The sequence below is a fragment of the Sorex fumeus genome, unplaced genomic scaffold (assembly GCF_029834395.1).
Source record: "Sorex fumeus unplaced genomic scaffold, SorFum_2.1 ptg000035l, whole genome shotgun sequence".
Classification (NCBI taxonomy): Eukaryota; Metazoa; Chordata; class Mammalia; order Eulipotyphla; family Soricidae; genus Sorex; species Sorex fumeus.
In genome coordinates, this window is record NW_026606092.1 from 25,747,337 (window position 1) to 25,769,062 (window position 21,726).

General features: G+C 33.9%; 1 protein-coding gene across 1 annotated transcript in view; it reads left to right on the top strand.

Annotated features, from left to right (window-relative positions):
* Window positions 1-21,726, top strand: part of LRP1B (LDL receptor related protein 1B) — a 1,985,988-nt gene that overhangs the window by 1,873,958 nt on the left and 90,304 nt on the right. Inside the window, exons 78-82 of the mRNA XM_056117551.1 lie at window positions 7,302-7,525; window positions 8,730-8,836; window positions 15,002-15,118; window positions 16,997-17,170; window positions 19,049-19,174. Of these exons, the coding sequence (XP_055973526.1) occupies window positions 7,302-7,525; window positions 8,730-8,836; window positions 15,002-15,118; window positions 16,997-17,170; window positions 19,049-19,174 (748 nt within the window). The remainder of the gene's footprint in view (window positions 1-7,301; window positions 7,526-8,729; window positions 8,837-15,001; window positions 15,119-16,996; window positions 17,171-19,048; window positions 19,175-21,726) is intronic.

Sequence of the window (21,726 nt, forward strand, 5' to 3'; positions counted from 1 at the left end):
GTACAGTTGTAGACTTACAAATTTTTGTGCTTGGGTTTCAATTATACAATGATCAAATGCCCATCCCTCCACCAGTGCCCATTTCCTACCACCACGGATCCCAGTATCCCTCCCATCCCCCAACCCCCCTGTCCCACCCTGCCTCTGTGGCAGGGCATTCCCTTTTGTTCTCTCTTATTGGGTGCTGTGGTTGGCAAAAGAGGCAATGGGTGACAATAATGTTTGGTCTATAGTCTACTTTCAGCATGCTTCTCCCATCCTGGGAAGATCCTCCCAACACCTTTATTTGGTGTTCCCTTCTCTATCTGGGCTCCCCTTTCCCCTAGCATGTGCGGTTTGCCTCCAAGCCATGGAGTCAAATTCCTGGTGCTAATCTCAGCCTTCTTGGGTGTTAGTCTCCTATTTTGTTACTTTATGTTCCCCAGATGAATGCAATCTTTCTATGTCTGTCCCTTTCTTTCTGAGTCATTTCACTTAGCATGATACCACTTGTATGTAAATTTCATGATTTCTCCTTTTCTAACAGCTACATAGTACTCCATTGTGTAGATGTACCAAAGTTTCTTTAACCAGTCATCTGTTCTCAGGCACTCGAGTTTTTTCCAGATTCTGGCTATTGTAAATAGTGCTGCGATGAACAGACAATTGCAGATGTCACTTCGACTATACATTTTTTGCCTCTCTGGGATAAATTCTCAGGAGTGGTATTGCTGGGTCAAATGGGAGCTCAATTTCTAATTTTTTGAGGAAAGTCCATACTGTTTTCCAAAAAGGCTGAACCAATCGGCATTCCCACCAACAGTGAAGGAGGGTCCCTTTCTCACCACATCCGCGCCAGCACCGGTTGCTTTTGTTCTTGTGGATATGGGCCAGTCTCTGTGGTGTGAAATGATATCTCATTGTGGTTTTGATCTGCATCTCCCTGATGATTAATGATGTGGAACACTTTCTCATGTGCCTTTTAGCCATTCGGATTTCTTCTTTGTGAAAGTTTCTATTCATTTCATCTCCCCATTTTTTGATGAGTTGGATGTTTTCTTTTTGTGGAGTTCAACCAGTACTTTGTATATCCTTGATATAAACCCTTTGTCGCATGTGTATTTGGCGAATATCCTTTCTCATTCTGTAGACTGTCTTTGTATTTTGGTCACTGTTTCTTTGGAGGTGCAAAAGCTCCTTAGTTTAAGATAGTCCCATTTATCTATCTCTGTTTTTATTTTTTAATAATTTCTTAGCATCTCATTTTTTTTAGTTCAGTCTCTTCTCTTTTATTCTAAGTCTACTATTTAATAAAATACTTTCAATTATAAAGCACATATTATGTTCATTATTTGCCAAGTCCAAATGATTCTTTTACATATTTACAACATGTTTAGTCATAATCTCCTAGAAATAATTGTTTCTATACCTGGTATAAATCACCAGGGAATCTCTTTTCACTTCTTGCTATTCACAATAAAGCAGACCGTGTCAAATTAATTACTACATGAGTTCCTACTCAAAGTGATCAAGTTAATTGAAGGACACAATGTGTGCATTATTCTCCTGGCTATCTATTCCCAGTGAACTCTCATCTTTGTCCCACAATACTTTAGTAATATATTGAGCAGAAAACTCAAGCTAGCAGGTAATATATGAATGATAGAGTTTTCAACTTTCCTTTATTGCTTAAATAAATATTGCCCCAACTGTATCTATTTGCACAGACACACACAATTTAGTTTGCAATGTACATTTACTTTAAAAAGAAAATTTATATGGAAAGGATGCTATGACACTGGGGTTTCCTCTAGTTGTTAAAAATAAAAAAAAAAGAAGATGTGATACAAACTCCTGGGGGGGGGGGTGAAAAAACAAATTCTATAGGTGGGACCAAGATGGCTAAAATGAGCACTTCTGTGAGTGCTCTTGTGGCATCAACAAAAAGAATACATGACAAATGAAAAGAGCATAATTTTCTATAAGAGACCTTTTTGAGAAAATTCACTGGAGAAAATAAGCCATTGCCTCAGGAGACAACTCTGTGGAAGGCAGAGGTTCTGTCATTAAAGTTACATAGTGTTTCCTCTGTGTGAGAATAGAGGAGAAGCAGATACTGAAAGAGTAATCTTCAGTTCTCTCTGAGCAGAGTGACCTTTCCTATGATGAGTCATGCCCAATAGGGTTACAGTCTTGACCCTATTCTAAGACACTTGGCCTCTGAGCTGATGCTGCTCCTTCCCCCATCCAATAAACATGCACCTGCAAATTCTTACTAAGTCATTAGCCTTCCATGTAATTAAATTTTGTGTTGGAAGTTACAACTCTTTACCTGTAGTCTCTTATACCTACTACAGGAATAACCATGCCTGGCCTAGACTGGAAGTTGTAATTCTGGAGGTGAGCATGGCCCAGGAGAATCCTAGTCTCTCTTTTGCCCAGCAGGGACTCACAGCTACAACTCTGCTCAACATCTTCATGCCACACTCTAACCCAGCAGTCCTTACTCTTCAAGTTCCTTGTAACTGACAATGAACTAGACTTGTAGAGGGAGCCAGCCCAGGACCAAAGGAAGTTAGTCGAATTTAGTGTTCTAAAACAAAGTCTGGTCCCCAAGGTTGGAATACCAGTCTTTACAGTAGAAGAACACCTATTTGTAAAGAAGTCAACAATTTTCATTTTTGTGCCTGTACCCACTATGTTAGAAAGGGACTAGGAGTAGTAATTCCACAACACAGACAGGGTGCAGTTTTCCCCATGACACAACTGGGGGAATTCATTATAGAGACAGAACTGGGGGTTTCCTTCCCAGAGACTCAACATTTGGTAGATACCCTATAGGTAGACCTCTCCATGCCCTCTTGTTATCCAGGTCCACACAAGTCAGAGAGAAGTACCACACTGTCTTGCAAACATAAAATCCTACTAAGGCACTGATGTAAGCCAGAAATCAATGAAACATCAGTCACTAATCTAACTATAAGTAGAAGCACGTATAGTTGCTCTGAGTATTTGGAAGTTGGCGCTTCATCATTAATTCCCATGAAGCAACAGTAATGATTTTTAAAATTGAAGAAATATAACAACATGAACAGATGAGAATGAAAGCTCAGAAAAGTCCATAAGTATGTAAGAGCTTTTACTTTTCCTGAGGATGACCTCAGAGCAACAGTCCTTTCAATGTTGACTTAACCTGCAAAATATGTAAGTGTAAGAGAGAGTCAACGAACTTGAATAAATATTGATGGAAAAAAATAAAAGAACTCATTGAAACAGGATTGAAAGACCTAGAATATAGTAGCAGGACTCTTCAGCATAGTATATAAAAAAGCAACTTATTGACCTCAAAAACAAGGCTCAGAGCATGATCAGTATTGAATGAACAAAGCAAAATATTTAAAAATGAATAAAAAATTTAAATTATGAAAGAAAATGTAAATAAACCCCAAATAACAGAAATTCGAGAAGAGAAAAGGAAAGAATGACTTGTCAGAAAAAATAATAGCTGAGAACTTCTAGACTGAGGACCACTTTTGCACTGATCCAGCAGAGCCCCCAAATTAAATAAAACAAAATCAAGACACATTGTCATAAAAGAAAGTGAAAGACACATTAAAGCAGCATGAGAGAAGCAAAACCTCAAAAGCAACAGAAACAGCATGAAAGTTACTCCAAATTTCTCAAACAGAACTGAACCAGCAATAAAAGAAAGTGATATACATTCAAATTACTGAATATAGAGAAGCTGGGTGCTTAAGTAGAGCAAGGAAAGCAACTTCAGTGAAGGATGAAAAGCAAAGCAATATTCATGTGCAACAAATGAAATTGGATCCATATCACAGACCATTTTTTAAAAAAAGCTAGTTCAATGGATAAAAGACCTGTAAATAAAACAGAATCTCCATAATCTATTGAAGAAAATATAGGCAGAACTCTCCAGGACATGACCTCAGAGATGTCTTCAATGATTTGACTAAATTTGCAAAGATTAAATAAATAAATAAATGGTATTACGTCCAATTAACTATGTTTTACATGGCAAAAGAAAACTAGGGTAGAACCTGAGAGTTAATGCAGTACTTTTCCTGTATGCATCCAACATGGGTTTAATCCCTGGCCCCACAAATATTCCTCAAGATTTGTCGCTGAGGATAGTTATAAGTAAACCCTGACCACTATCTGGTGTGGCTGTCCTCCAACTCCAAAAAAAAAAAAGGAGAAGAAGAAAAAAACTTGGTTGTGTATTCATAAAACAAATAAGAAGCTTGTAGCTCTCTCACTGCCTGAGTTCCGTGTTCTTGGGCTGCTTCCCAACCCAGAACAACTGATGCCATGGGCAGACTAAGGAAGAAATGAAGGCCAGGCTGGTTTATGTCAATTGCAGTTTATTCCTATCTCGTCTCCATTCTCCTCTGACTCTCTTTCCTCAAATCTCTTTTCTTTCTCCTGGATTCCCCTTGATCTTCCCTGATCCCTCCATTCTTTTTGATTTCTCTCCCCCGGACTCTGCTCCTACATAATTTACTTCTTCTGCCCTACTTTCTTCTACATTCTTCACTTTATGTCCCCCTTGGTAGTCTCTCTGCACTCCAACTTGCCATCCTGGTCTCTCTAGTCTCTTTCACCCTCCAAACCGTGGGTATAGCAAGGTCTTGTAGCACAATCAAATATCAAAGCCCTTCCTGATCTCCTGCAGCCAGGAGATCCATTCAAGGAAAAACTATCACCTAGGGTCTGTTTCTCCTTTCCTTAGTTCAACAATAATTTGAACATTAATCTTAGTTTTGCTTCTTAATGATATATCATTTTGTATGGACACAGTAAGAGATACATTAAGCTTGTAAAGTGGCTCTCCTGGGGGAATCTCACTATAGATCCCAGACTATAGTGCTCAGGCCATATTAATCTTTCCTAATCCTAGCAGGGTTCTAATCCAGTTGTTAATTTTTTGGATCATGACAGTATTTGTTTATGGCCATGCTCCTGGCTCTTTAACTCATAGCTTGCCCTGGATCCATCCAGTCCCTCATCGGGACCCTACTTTTGGGGTGCTAGGATGTAAGGGCAACTGAGGCTTAAGTCAAGAAAACAGATGCCCAGGAAAGATATTGTTTGGAGTCAATTAACTCCCAAGTTACTAAAGCATAGCATTTAACTGCCTTCCTGTGTTTATACAAAACGGACATTGCTCTGAATTAATTATGCAAAGGTCATAAGGAGAAGAGTATAGCAATATTTACAAGTTAATAGAGTCTGATTAGAAGATAAAAGTGATTGACTGGTTGGGGAAAGCAAGCACAAAGAAAGAAGTTACAGATAAACACAGAGGAATGTGATTGCCTGGGGAGCACTGTGTGATGGGAGTAACCCAATAAACCTAAGCTCCCTGTGGCAAGAAAGAACAAACCAATGTTATCCTAAACTTGGTTAAATAAAAAGATTAGAGTGATGTATTTTCACACCATACAACCATTAATGGCTTGTGTCTAAGATATAAAAGGGACTTATAAAAATAAAAAAGCTCATCAAAAATAGGAGATGAACAGAAATTTCATCAAAGAAGAAATATAAATGAACACGAGCAATAAAATCATTTTTCACTGTGATTTATTATCCGGGACATATAAATCAAATCACTGATGAAATATCAAATCCGTAAGAATAGGATATATATTTTTTAAAAAGTTTGAAATAACCTTTTTTGACAGGGATGTGGTAAGAATGGAGCTTTCATTTACTCTTGGTAATGTCATCTGATTTGGCTGTTTTAGCATTTAAGTGATAAGTGGATGGGAATGGAAGATATGTTAGCTGAAATAAGTCAGAGAAAGAAAGGCAAATACCAGATGATCTCACTCATTGGTTACATACTGAGAAACAAAAGAAAGAAACAAACAGTTTCAAAGCGTCCATTGACAGTGGAGTAAAATCTCAGATTAGCAACAGTAGGAGTCGGGAAATGAAGAGCTGGATGAAAGTAATTTAGGGATAGTGGTAGAGGATCTTGCCACTTTGATGGTGATGAAGTGCAGAATCTTTTTACATTCATTCTATAAATGTTAAGACTATTGTAACCATAATGCATAAACTATAAAAAAAAAGTCTTTTATTTGTTTGGGTTTTGTTTTTGGTCCACACCTGGAGGTGCTCAGGGTTTACCTCTGATTTGGAGCTCAGGGATCATTCAGGGGACCATACAGAGTGTCAGAGATCATATCTGGGTTGGCAGCATGCGAAGAAAACTTCCTACCTGACATATTATCTCTCCAGGACCAATAAAACTAATTATGGAAATGGAAACATTTTTCAGAAGTTTAAGTTGTTTTCATTGCATATAGTTTACCCTGGTTCAATCCTAAACACCACGGATGGACATGAGCAGAAGTGATTGCTGAGTGCAAAGGCAGCAATGAGCCCTGATCATACACCCCCACCACCAATCCACCAAAACCAAAAAGTCTAGCACCTATTCATTATAAAACCAACAATAAAAACAAACACAATATGTCTATTTATTGTTAAGTATGCAGCAGAATTGAGTATTTGTATGCATTTAAAGACACATACAAAAATATTTATATGTTCATTGTAATGGTCTAATTTTTTAAAAAAAGTCAAGAATTTGTAACAAGTTATATTCATAAAATCAAGTACTTTTCAACAACAAAAATATAAATAAAATATTAATAACTGACACATTAATATGGATGAATTCCACAGCAAAAATGCCAGGAATAGAAGAGTATAATTCTATTTATATGGCTTTGTAATTATTTTACACATTAGATGTTCTGAATTAGAATAAATGTTATGTAAGAGGAATACTAGTTTTGAGAGGTTAGCTTTTAAAAATTTCGAAACTATTCTAAGTAATGGCAAAAGTGATGTATACTTAAGCACAGCGGGTAGGGCGTTTGCCTTGCACACAGCCAACATGGCCGACCCGAGTTCAATTCCTCCGCCCCTCTCGGAGAGCCCGGCAAGCTACCGAGAGTATTCGATATGCCAGACACAGTAACAACAAAGTCTCCAATGGAGACGTTACTGGGCCCGCTCGAGCAAATCGATGATCAACGGGAGGGCCTTTACCTTTACCTTTACCTTACTTAAGACCCTGGCCATTATATTGTAAAAAAAAAAAAAAACCACTACAGTATGATGTTTATTTTTAAATCTACAGGATAATTAATAATAATAATACTATTAACAATAATGATTTATTCCTGAATAGGTTGTGACCACCCTTAGTCCAATCTCAATGTATAGATAAGGATAACTCCACTGATTAGCTTTTGAAAATACTATTGTTTGTTTTCTTTTAGTGTCCTGAATTTAAAAGACCGAGGGATATTGCAGTTGACTGGGTTGCTGGAAATATTTATTGGACAGATCACTCTAGAATGCACTGGTTTAGTTACTACACCACACACTGGACCAGTCTGAGGTATTCTATCAATGTAGGGCAGCTGAATGGGCCCAACTGCACCAGACTCTTAACAAATATGGCTGGAGAACCCTATGCAATCGCTGTTAATCCTAAAAGAGGGTAAGTTACCCACCTGATACTTGTTTTTCTCAATATGAGTATTCATTATTGGAAATCCTCCCGTCTGTGCTCTAAAACTATATGTAAAAAATGTTACACATATAAAATTCATAAGGTTTAAAAAAATCTCTATTTTCTTTGTTAGAAGAACATGTCCCATTCATACCAAACAGTGTTGCAAAAACTTCCCCAAACAATGCTACATTACACATTTAATGTATCTATTTGTTTACATTAGTGTGTTTTAAGTGTTTTTTCAGAAAATTAAAATAAAGTGATAAAATAAACTATTATTGATATTATATCTTAATAAATTTGCTAAGGACGTTATATGTAGAATATTAGTGTTCTGGTTTATTGTAATAGAATGAAGATATTTATATTGTAAATATTAAAGTTAATATAAACATTTCCCTTCATTTATATTTGGCTAATTTATCTTTTACTTACTATTCTGATTTTTTTTTCTAAAAGGAAAATAAATGTTAATACTTCTTATAATCAATGAAAAATTAAATAGATATTCGTTTTACTGGGTGAAAAGAGACAACTGGTATTTATTTACTAGAGATATTTAATCCAGTGTTAATCTAAGTGAAAGAATATTTGTCAGAAAAAAATAATTATTTTTTTCCCTGTAAACCAAGCATATTGTGGAGCATTAACAATAAAATAAATATTGCATCACACTAAGAGGATCATTTCAAGATTTGAAATTATACTTCTTACTAAACTTTAATGAAATTTTCAAAATCAAACTTTGGAGATCAAATAATGAAAGATAGTATGTTCCATTAAACTCTGAATCAAATTTGCGTGCAGGTGTAAGACTGTTGACAATTCCTGTAGTCCTCTATTGAAATTTTACATTTTGCTGGTTAAGATTTGAGTCCAGTAGTCTGCTTTTTCAAGAATTCCAGGGAGATTATGATGTAACTAGTCTGAAGAAAAAATGATTTGGAAGGGGCTGGAGCAATAGTGCAGCTGGTAGGGCGTTTGCCTTGTGCGCGGCCAACCCAGGTTCAATTCCCAGCATCCCATATTGTCCCCTGAGCATTGTCAGGAGTAATTCCTGAGTGCAGGAATAACCCCTGTGCATCGCTGGGTGTGACCCAGAAAGAAAAAAAAAAGATTTAGAGGTTTGGAAGAAAAGCTGGACTCTACCAGCAGTATCAGAAAGCTAATCAATCACCTGCTTTTTCAGAATGATGTACTGGACTGTTGTTGGAGACCACTCTCACATTGAGGAAGCAGCCATGGATGGTACTCTGAGGAGAATTTTAATACAAAAGAATTTACAGAGACCCACAGGTATTATATATTTTTGACACAATCTAAATTGTGAATCAGTATCCTAAGCATATTTGTATTGTGATTTCTTTCAAGTTTTGGTTGGCACTATAATCATTTTTACAAATGGATAAAATAATTTTTTAGTATGACTTTGTAAAAGCCATTAACATTTCATGTTGTGTTTTCCCAACTTGAAAGTCAGGTTCTTGTCACATTGCCAGTGATATTATCGGGATGATATTTGAAAATTGCCGAAGTTGTGAAGCTATTAGCAAGATTTCACATGCATGAAATTTTGACAATTTATAGCAATGTATTAGGGTATTTTTTACGGCTATATGTTAATGATGTTGAGATAGGTGGTAATATTTCTAGAGGATGAGAGACTTAATGGACGGATAAATGGGGAAGTAGAAATAATTCTTGTGAAAGACAGGTTTGATGATTTTTTTGCCTTTTCTTTGCAGATCTTTCTGATCTGGCTTCAATCTTCTTCCTAACCATGTCACCTAAACTCTTACTGTAAATTTTCTGCATTTCCAGAACTACTCAAGAACTGAAGTCTTTTATTTATCTACTCTTTTCTTTCTCCATGTATTTTCCCTACCAGCTTTCAGGAACTTAAGTTGTGTTTTTAAATGCTATTTCCTTAGTTACAACAGACCCACTTTATGCCTGACATCACCATCCTTAAATCTAACTTCAGTACTCTTCCTCAATGCAACATTTTTATAATCCAAGTGTCTTGGGGATTTTGAAACCCTCACAAAAATAAATACACATTATTATAACATGGCTTTTAAAAGTATGCTTCATAGTACCTTTTATAGTTGAAATATATTTGTATTTGACAAACATATTCACAGTCACTTTAAGTGTATCTTATGTATCTTCCCCCCACTAGATTAGTTTTCTTCCTCAGGGGAAACAGTAATCTTTGCAATACAGTTCTTTTTCATAATTGTATCTTCATTCAGTAATTAAACAAATACTAATTAAATACCCACCTCATGCCTAAAATAATTTTGCATGCTAAAATAATAAGCCCCTTTCCTTGTAAAGAGATTTTTCAGCTCTCATGAAACTTACCTCCCTGTAAAATCAAGAATGTATGTTATTTCAGAGTTATGGGCTTTTTAATTATATAGAAAAATATCAGCATGAGGTGATAATTATTGGGGAATATTATTTGATTCGTGCACAGCACTGCACTGTAGCACTGTCATCCCATCGTTCATTGATTTGCTCAAGCGGACACCAGTAACGTCTTCATTGTGAGACTTGTTGTTACTGTTTTTGGCATATCAAATATGCCACGGGTAGCTTGCCAGGCTTTGTCGCGTGGGTGGGATACTCTCAGTAGCTTGCTGGGCTCTCTGAGAAGAGTGCAGGAATCGAACCCTGGCCAGCCGCGTGCAAGACAAATGCCATACCCACTGTGCTATTGCTTCAGCCCTTTGATTTGTGTTTATCAGATAAATCATCTTTAAATAGATGATGTTTGAGAACATAAAATGATGATGAATAAAAAAAATCATATAAATAAATGTGTGCTTTCTGAGCAGAAATTTAAGCTTTTGGAGCAGAAAAACAGCAAATTTTGAGTTAATAATGACAGGATGTGAAAAAAAAAAAAGAGCAAGACCATTAGCATGCCTAGAAGCCTAGAAGTCATCATCCAAGAGAATTATGAAAAGATGGTAATGTGGACGAACACAGACCATCTGGAACCCGAAGCAGACAGATGAGAACTGGGTTTCATTCTAGCTTTCATGAGAACCGTTAAAGTGTACTTGAGGTGAAGTACCACACTTTGTCCAAACATTGTTTACACTTAAAGTCACAGAGCAGAAATATTACACATAAAAGTACCCACCAGGCATAGAGGCAGACTGGTGGGTAAAAGGCCAACGGGTGGGGTTAGGGGAGCACTGGTGGAGGAAAAGTGACCACTGGTGAAGGGATTGTTGTTGAAACTGTCTATGTCGAAAACCAATCATAAATTATTTCATAATTTCAAGATGACTAAAAAATTGACTTTTTTTAATTTTTGAGAAAATATACTTATTTTACAAACCTGTTTACTTACATTTAGAAACAAGTAAACTATAAAATGTAATTTTTTAGGTCTTTGATGTTAATATTTCATTTGAATTATATAGAGAGTGATTTTCATTTTAGAATGACTTGGCTGTAATTATTCAGTTGCCTCTTAGAGGGCACCTGAGATAAGGCCTAGTGTGAGTATTTCTTCAGGAGAACTATAAAATTAATTGCAGGGAGAAAAGGAAAGAATACAAAGAAGAGTTTCAGGAACATTCTAAAACTGACCTGAGCCAGAGGAGATGTATTTTGGAAAATACCTTATGAAAGGAAAAATGACCACTTTTTTCTCAGTTATTTGTTGACATTTGGGATCTCATTCACCAAACAAAGCATTTGCAATGAACTGAATATATATATATATATATATATACACACACACACACATACACATATATATATATATATATATATATATATATAATCTCACAGCGGTAGGGCGTTTGCCTTGCATGCAGCCAACATGGCCGACCTGAGTTCGATTCCTTCGCCCCTCTCGGAGAGCCCGGCAAGCTACCGAGAGTATTCGATATGCCAGACACAGTAACAACAAAGCCTCCAATGGAGACGTTCTGGGCCCGCTCGAGCAAATCGATGATCAACGGGAGGGCCTTTACTTTACATATATATATATATATAATTAAATTTATACATAAAATACATACATGCATGCATGTATATATATTGAAAATCTATGTTTTTCCATACTGTTAGTAATATTTTCTCATGCACATGATTTCAACACCACACCCACCACAGTATATCCACTTCCCTCTCCCGCTTCCCCCTCCAGTACCCAGTTCATGGTTAACCTACTTCCCTCCTAGAGGACAATAAGGTGAGTGAAGTCAGTTTGAAGGATAGGAATAGAAACAAAATGAATTAGAGGGCACCTGAGCACAGTTATTTGGGAGATGAGTGTCTGTCCATAGCTGCTGAAACTTTATGTGAAATTCTGGCCATCCCTATATACTAAAGGAAAGTCAGGTTGGGCACTGCAGCATCTCCTTACTGTTGAGTTGGTTTAACTCAAATTGTCCATATGCCAATGGCTCTGCTTAACCCTGCAGGTGACTTAGTGGTGGGGATAGCAGTCCTTTTTTTCCTGAGGTTTATATTAGAAAAAAGAGAAAAATGAAAGAAGAAAGTCTATAGAGAAGGAACTTTAGCTCGGGTAAAATGTGAGAATTAGAGTAATTCCTAGTAATACGGGAGTTCAGAAACAAGGATGATTTTCTGAATACAAAAAAACTGTGAAAGGTGTTACCTGATTACCTGAATAAATACCTGAAAGACATAAATATGAATAACAATTCACATTTTGTGAAGATGTTTTCCTGGATCAATTACATCTGATTTTGAATCCAACGGGATCAATTATAAACCGTGAGAGCTCAGAAATGATATATCTTTAAAGTTAGATAATACATAACTAAGTCAATGACAAAGCAAATCATTTTCTTACCTCTTATGGAGAACAGTATTGAATTACCACACACTTGTTTAAATCAGAAGATTGGTCATACTTATTACTTTTGAGTTATAATTCTTTTTCTAAAAAAATTCAAAATCATACTTTTCCCCAAATTAAAAGTTTTTCATTTATTAAAAGAGAGCCTGAAATCAAATTGTACACTGTAATTTCTTCTTTCTTTCAACAAATAAATATTTTTAAACATGTTCTAACCACAGACTCCTATAGGGGATATAACCAAAACTGAAGTGGCAGTGGAATATATTTTGAAAATGAATGTGATTTCTCAGTTTTTTAATCCTTTAGAAAAATATGTAGGAATAGATGTTCTTGATTCATATACTGCATCAAATAATATTAGAAATTTATTTATGTTACTTTTTGTTCTTCTCAAAGTATAGCGTTTTCTGTAAGGATAAAGTATACATGGGTCCAGGACCAGTAATAATTGCTTGACGCAACACTTTTTCATCCTCGGTCAGCAAAATGCATCTAATCAAATAAAATGAATAAAAACTTAATACTATTTTATAATTTTTTATAGATTTATTTTACAAGCACTCGTGAATATGTGTTGGTATGCATATGTGTATGTATTATGCATATAAAAATATAACTTTAATGTAGCTTAGAGTCTTAGGTTTAAAGTACATAGCATATCTCAAAAATACTTTAAACACTTTTAGAAAGTAAATTTGATATAGTGGTAAATATCTTCGGTATTCGGGACACTTCTTAATATCTTTTAAATCGAAAATATGGTAGCACACAATTTCTGGTTATTACTCCCTTACAAATATTGACTTCCTTTTAACACAGACTGTATATAATCTTTTATTCTCTTTCAAAAAGCAGTAATTTTAATTTGTTACTCTCTCCAAGTCTTTCTCCTAAGTGCCATCTTGATATTATGGTCATTACTTATGAGGCTTTGTGGTTCTCATTTTCTATTTTTAGATTATAGTAGATATACTGGGATTTGTAGGAGGAACATGTAAAATGATAGAATTTTAAAAATCCCTGAATTGGTATTGGTATCACCAGAGGCAGCACAAAAAGAAGTAAATAATTATTATGCCATTATTTGCAATCCTAAACTTAGTGGGCCTGTAATCTTGTGTTAAGCCTTCCACATCATGATTCCATTATTCTATATTTTAAAAAATTCATATTATTAGTTTGTTTTTTTAAAAAAATTATATTGACATGGTGCAAGTTTGTATTGTTCTCAGTTAATATAGATATTACTTGTTGGAAATTGATCTTTTCCCCTCTTATTATTGGTACTTTATTAAAGACAAAAGGGAGAGGTAATATTTTAAAGTTAGAAATATGGGCTTGAGAGATAACTTGTTCTTTCATATAAAGTTGAATCATAACAAGAAAAGTTAGTTTATTCCTTTATTAACTTTTTAATTTAAAAGACTTTCTTTTATTAAAAGGCTTAAGGAAAAATCAAACTAATCGATTTGTGGATTTTTGAAATATGAATCTCACTCATCTAAGAGCTCTGCTACAAAATTTGTCTCTAGTTTTAACTCCATGAAGCAGTGCAATGTGTGACTGGAGCTAATAAATATGATTATGTCTGAAACAAATCAAGAATAACAGTGGGGTATATGACACCTCTGATAACTTTTTTATTGCTGCTTAAGAATCTATATTGGCAATTACATTGGATTACAAAAAATAAATAAGACTACATGATTAGCAAAATTAATATGTTTAAATGTAAAACAAAATGTGGGAAAGTCTTTTGTATTGAGTATCTCTTCTTTTTTCATTGTTACTAATTTATCATTGGTTTACACATTACTATGGAACACCAAGATTCTTGTTTTCTGCCGCCCAATGTGCATAAAACTTAGCACACCAGTCACCAAATTTTATTGATATACCACTGCCAAAAAGAACCCTCTCACACCTTTACCATAGCTGTGATTTTTTTTCTCTGACAGCTAACAGATTTTTCATGGAATTTGGGAATTAGTTTTTTGTTTGGTATTGGTCAGTTTATGTTCTTTTGTTATTCATATTCCTCATATTGTAAAAAACCACCCAGTAATCATCTTTATTTTCCTTAGTTATCTCACATAGTATATCACCTTTTAATATCCAAGTAGTTTATCCCCAAAGGCAAAGTTTCCTTTTTAAACATTGCTGAGTAATATTTTTTTGAGTGCATATATGTGTCTCACACTCTCCCACACACAGATATATGATAACTTCTTTATAACTTGATGATAGTATGTTTTAAATATGTGAACAAAGCTACTAGATTTATTGGTCCCATGATTTAGATTTATTGGTTGCCATAATTAAGAGATTTATGAGTATAGAAGGAACAACATTTTCATGGAGCTTTTCCAATATGATGCAAGATTGTGTTTTCTATAGTTATAAAAGGTTAGTACTATGTAGTATATGCTCATGAATTTCAGATCATGTGTGAATTTTTTTTTCCTGACTTCTACAAAACCAAAATGTACACTGGATAAATTCTGTACTGTTTGAAGAGAAATGTCAAACATAATTATAAAAAAGATTAAAACATAATTTTAAAAAGCTCAAATTTCTGTCCATGATGTCTGTGCTTTATTTTGTAGGTCTGGCTGTGGACCTTTTTAGTGAACGCATCTACTGGGCAGACCTTGAGCTATCTGTTATTGGCAGTGTTCTGTATGATGGCTCTGATTCAGTTGTTAGTATCAGCAGCAAACAAGGTTTGCACAATTGTTTTCTTTTTTCTTCATTATTGAGAAAATTAAGTATCAGTATGAAAGCACTGCATTATGGGATTTCCTCAGATTCTGTTGCTGTTTAAGTTGTAGTATTAGCTGCTGACTATATTTTTATTCTTAATAAAATAACAAAGACATCTAAGACAAACTGCTGACCCAGAAATTGTTCATTCTGTTGTTCCCACTCAGGGTAGAACACTTGAAGCAGTCAAATTAGTACTTGAGAATACTAATTTTTAGTTCAAATTGCAGCAACAGTAAGCAGAAAATGAAATAGTGTATCGTAAAACATCATAGCAGCAATTATTATTCTGAGTAATTGATAAGGATTCTTGTTCCCAAGTAAAAAGCAATGTGCAAAATTGTCACCAAAGACTTAAGAATTAATTTGTGATCTTTATTTGTGGGATTGTATTTTTAATCTCCATCTCTGGGAATGCTTCTAATTTTTACTCTCTCATATACTCACTTCTGTCTATACCTCATTTTTACATTATTTGGAAATCTAAGTTCTTTGTGCTAAACTTGATTTTTTCTTCTGTTTTTTTTTCTTTTGATATAATAACTTTTCATTACAAACTTACTTTTTTGTTTACAAAAATATATTTACTTTTTTTTGGTTTTTAAATGAAAGGAGAGTATTTACACTACAAGTAATTAAAGAGAACATTCACTATACCTTTGTCTTCAGTGTTAAATGAACATTAAATGCACATTATTATAATTGATTAGTTAAATGCACATTTTATAATTGACTATAATAACATTTACCTGTTTCACCTTTACTATAGGCTAATATTTTTAATTGATCGAGATTATGTGATTTACAATGCTAAATAAAGAATCATTAATTTGAAAGGACAGGAACGCCAATCTTCAAGACTTAGAAAAATTTTAAAGTAAATAACTTAAAGAAACACTAAAGACATATATATATACACACACACATATATACATATATATGTTTAAAAGATATTTCATGTTTTACAACAACTAGGTTGTAAAATATAAATGTCATCTTACTTGTTATAAATTTAAATTTTGAGAAACAGTAATAGATAAAATCTAAGGAAATTTTGATTTTTAAATTGTGGAAAAGATGTTTATATTGATTTAGTCAAACTTAGTGTTTCACATTATACACACACACACACACACACACACACACACACATAATTTACATACTTTTTTTCTTTCTTTCTTTATTTTTAACATCAACTCATGTGACCAGAGATGGAGGTAGCTCAATAGTAGAGTATATGCCTTACACATGTAAGGCCTTGGGTTGAAATCAATCCCTAGTACCACAAGAAGGAAGAAGAAAGAAAAGAGAAGAAAGGAAAGGGAAGAAAGGGAAGGAAGGAAGGAAGGAAGGAAGGAAGGAAGGAAGGAAGGAAGGAAGGAAGGAAGGAAGGAAGGGAGGGAGGAAGGAAGTGATTTCTAAACAGTAAATTCTTCATTTAAACAATGTGATTTCATCATTAATATGATCTAGAGTACAAAATGATACTTCATAAACTGTTTTTGTACAATGTACACATTTGGTCTTTTTTTAAAATGTGAACTGTGTAGCAGAGAATATGACTGTGTAAAGTAATTCCAAAGCTATTAATTTTGTGGTGGTTGGTAATGAACATGATTAAAGAAATGGTGAAATTATTTTGTTATTAGTGACATTTTTAGAATCTGATGCTTTCTTAGTACAAAAAAGTTAATCAGGCAAATTTACAGTGAATACTGCAAATTAATACTAAAATATTTTGTTTCTAGAAATGATAATAATGTCTCCTATTTTATTTTGAATTAAATTTGAGTATTTAAATTGTAACTTTTTTAACACCACCTTTTTAAAAATTCTAGGCTTGTTACATCCATATAGGATTGATGTCTTTGAAAATTTTATATATGGAGCAGGACCTAAAAATGGTGTATTTCGAGTACAAAAATTTGGCCATGGTTCAGTAGAGTACCTAGCTTTAAATGTTGATAAAACAAAGAGTGTTTTGATATCTCATCGCTATAAACAACTAGATTGTAAGTATATTTATATTGACTAGATTGAATTTTCTTTCTTATAACTTTAAAAAATAATTTTAAATATTTTAACTAAGAGACAATTTTAATTTAACTTAAATTCTTTAATTTTAATTTTTATATCATCAGAATTTTCAAATGCCAAAGTCTTAAAATAAATAACAGAAAAAATAAATTTTTTTCTTTCCAATATGAAAAAACTGAAAGTTTGCTGGTTTGGGGTAGTAGAATTGATTTTGTTATTTTTTTTAAAGTTTTATTTTATTTTATGTTTTCTTATAGGTAAAACTTTATGTGTTCATTCCCAAACAATATAAATGATGCAAGTCTTTGTTAATCATGTTGACTATTGTCACTGATAAATAACTCATGTTTCATACTTAAAATTATCTGAGATAATTTTATAATTTGTTTTCAAGTGTTATTTTTTTCTGATTGTTGTTACAATTTAGTTTCACTCTCCCTGTTTTAAAGTAATAAGAAAATAATTAATTTGTGCTTAAAATACAAAAGTATAGTTTTTCTCTGTACAATATATTTTAAATCTACAGAGGTGTATTTTAAACTCCACCCTAAAATACACTAAACAAGGTGGAGAAAACTGTACCTGAGTTGTTCTTTTTTATGTATAAATTCACCCTTCACAAAATTGTTTACAATTTATTTATAATTATAATTATCCTTTTTGTTGTTGGAGTGTGAGGTTTTGCTCCAATTCACCATTCCGAGGGGAGACTCCCAACTTGGCTGTCTGTCCAGGTGTTGCTCTGGTGGCTGGACCTCATCAGGGTTTGGAGCCTCACCTCCCACATACAAAGCATCCAGTCAGTCATTTGAACTCTTTCTCCATTCCTGTGATCATTCTTTAAAGAAAAAAAATATGGATTTATCCTCAGATATTGCAGAAGTGGTAACAATCAATATTCAGCAAATTTGGTTTGGGAAATGTGCAAAACCAATAGAAAGTCCCCTGAAGTCTTCCTGAAGTTCTTTTGTTGTTTTTAACCAGTGCTCTGACCTAAATGGCATCGAGGTGAATATGAGGACACCTCTTCTTACCTTCTAATTCTGTTTGACTCATAATAATAGTCAAATAGTACTATGATCATAAAATTAATTAATAAAACTCTGCCCTAAATATAATAGTTTTTTAAATTATTTTTAACATAATGAAAGTCACTATCACCCTACCAATTCATTTCTGAGGGACCATTTCAGTTCCATTTTAATGACATATTCTCTGGGAAGAGGCATAAAGCAGCTGTGACAGCAGGAAATCTGATTGGGTACAAATTAGGAAAATAAGAAATACAGTGCACAGTTATTTATACACAAAAACTCTTATCATTGGGAAGGAAAGCTTGTTAATTTAAACTGGGCTGTTAACACAGTAAAGAATAAAAAAACTGTTTTCTGTTTTGAATAGACATCGCCTATGGATTTCAAGTCTTTGTAAAAGACATGGAGAAATTGTATTTGTCAGTTAAGGCAGTCTTAAGAAGATGAAAAGCAGATCTTTGAAGACTTCATTAACTTTCATTTTAGACAGATCTCTAAGATATAATTTAGTATTCTTATGGAGACTCTTTTGCTAAAAAGCCATTAGTCACTGGTCTGGTCTGACAAAATATGTGTTTGAATGATTTCTTCTCGCTTAAAGAAAAGTAAATTAGGGTAAATTTCTGGATAATGGTGAATATTTGGGAGAAATTCTTCTTCCCTAAAAAGAAAAATGGTGGCATGGAAACCAGATAATCTCAGCAGAAAGTTAATATTTCCTTTCTACATTGTTAACTCATCATTTCATCTTATTCTTTTGAAACCTGGTGTACTTATTGTTGTGCATTTCTTTGTTTTCTTTTGTTTTGTTTTAATCAGTACCAAATCCATGCTTGGACTTAGTATGTGAATTCCTCTGTTTGCTGAATCCTTCTGGTGCCACCTGCGTGTGCCCAGAAGGAAAATATTTGATTAATGGCACCTGCAATGATGACAGCCTGTTAGGTAGGTAAACTTCACTGTTCTGTAATTAATTAATTAAATTGTAAGATCATTTTTACAATTATTGAAATTGAACAGAATTAGCAACTAGGCATCCGTTTAGAGGCCTAATAAAATTGATCCTTGAATGATGATGTCAAATTTTCTTCTCTCTGACAATGGCTGCTTATCAATTCATTCTGTATTTACTCCTAAAGCTATACTGAGCACTTGCTATCCAGTTCAGAGCATGTTAAAATCTTGAAATAGAATAGTGTCAAGATATTAGTAAACAACCCCTAGAAATTGCAAAGACTTATATATTTAAAGCTGCCATTCCGCTACCAGTATAAAACCATATATAAAACATATTTTTTCAGTCAATACGTTTATATTGAACAACTCCTGTATACCAAACACTAATTTAGAAAATGAAATGTAAGTTAGACGCTAAACTATTTTATTTTGTATAAAAAATGATTAGCATTAATCATTTCTACTCCTGCTTTTCCTAGTAACTGTAAATATATTTAGGGCTTGAGAGCAAAGTATAAGACTAATGTAGAAAACAAATTTAAATTTAAAAACAAGTTGACATAATTTCCTCACTGTGAAGATTACATTCTAGATGCATGATGTCACAACAAACATTGAATTTGAAGTATTTCAGATGTTGATAAATAATTAATATATAAATAGATGTAAATAATTTTACACAAAGTATAAAATAAAATTATAACAAAAATTGCGTAATGGGAAAAGGAGAGAAGAAATATTTTATGATTTCCAAGTACACTGACTGTTAAATACTTTGTATTTAAAACAGTATTCTAGGAAAAACTAAGTTACTACTTAGAGAAGAAAAAAATCAACAAGAACTAAATTTAATGCCAAAGATAAAAGGAGTGCTCCAAAATCCCTTGAGGCTCACAAAAATATTTTTCAGTGAGATACACACTTTGAGCCTCTACCAGCAGGATTTCCTATACATTTTCCTCTGCTAGAATAAATTCACAACACACCGAGTCTTTTCCTTCACTCAGTGTCTCCACTCCTGTTTTGTCTTTATCTACTGGGGGCTGTATGCAGTCTGAAAATGTTTTAATCTCCCAGATACTTTAATAAAGTATACTTCTTCGGTTTATTTTATATGCTTAAACATTTTGAATGTGCAAAAACTGGAATTATTTGCAAAGCTGAAATAATGACAAAAGCAATCATAAATAGATATTTACATGGTGAGTGAGACAGAATTAAGCGACCACAAATAATTCTGAGGATTATCAAATTAGAGAACCAATTAGAATTTTCTGAGTTTAGAAAGGTCTTCAAAGACCGGATAAGGATTAAATGGAATATAGGAAGAGAACACTGAAACTGACAGAAGTAAAGAAAAATCAGGAAAGAAAATAATAATTTGGTTCATTTAGTACATAGGACTGTGGAGTGTTATTTGAGAGTCGCAAGATTGGAAATTTTTTTACAGAAAGCTGAAAGTGGTATTTTGGGTGGATTCTCTATTGCCAGCTATTGAAAAGGATGCTGTCACTGGTACTTGGGTGCAAATTTTCTCTTATCAACGATCTTTCTAATTTTAGTAACTTTAACTTATTGTGATGGTAGAATATGAATCAAATGATTGACATGTGAAATATCAGTGGATCTGTTTTTCATTTACTACTCTGCCATGGTCATATAGACCTGCTGTTTGTAGACACATGTTCCACTTCATCTCCCATAGAGTGGTCCCTAAAATGTTGGCACATATTATTTTGGAATCATCCATACCCAGTGTTTATGCAGTTCATTTATTTTATTTTAAGGAGTTTCCTTCTATTCACACCTTCTTCTCGCTCTCCTCTTTGTCACACTACCAAAATAAAGCTCTTTTGCTGAAAAAAAATGAAAGATCAACAACTCCTTCCTTCATAAAACAGTCAAATTTTCACACATCTTCATAACCAGTGCTCTTAATAGGTAACAGTTAACATAATGTATCTACATATACCATTAATTTTGTGGGAGTGAACACTGAAAGGGAGAGGGTCTCCTCATTCTCTTCTACTTCCTCCTCCTCCTCCTCCTCCTCCTCCTCCTCCTCCTCCTCCTCCTCATCATCATCATCATCATCATCATCATCATCATCATCATCCTCATCCTCATCCTCCTCTTCCTCCTGCATCCTCCATTTCCTTCACTTTATACTTCTTCCACAGAGAGCAGTAAATTGCTTGGTTCACTCCTGGCTCTGTTTCAAGAATTACTATTAACTGTTCTCAGAGACCACATATATCTCCAAGGATCAAACAGGGTTCAGCAATATACAAAGGAAGTGTCTGATCCCCTGTACTCTCTAGCCCTTGTTTTCTGTTTTCAAATATAAAATGTTCCTTTAACCAAAATCATTAAATATACAAGAACAGCTTAATCTTGGTGGAGCTGAGTTGAGTTTTGTAATAAACTAAGATCTATAACTAAGATAAATTCATTTGGTTTTTGCCTGCCCTCCCTAAGCCTCAATTTCTTCTCTGGTATAAGATTATTTCATCTTCTAAAATTGTATTAACAATAAATAT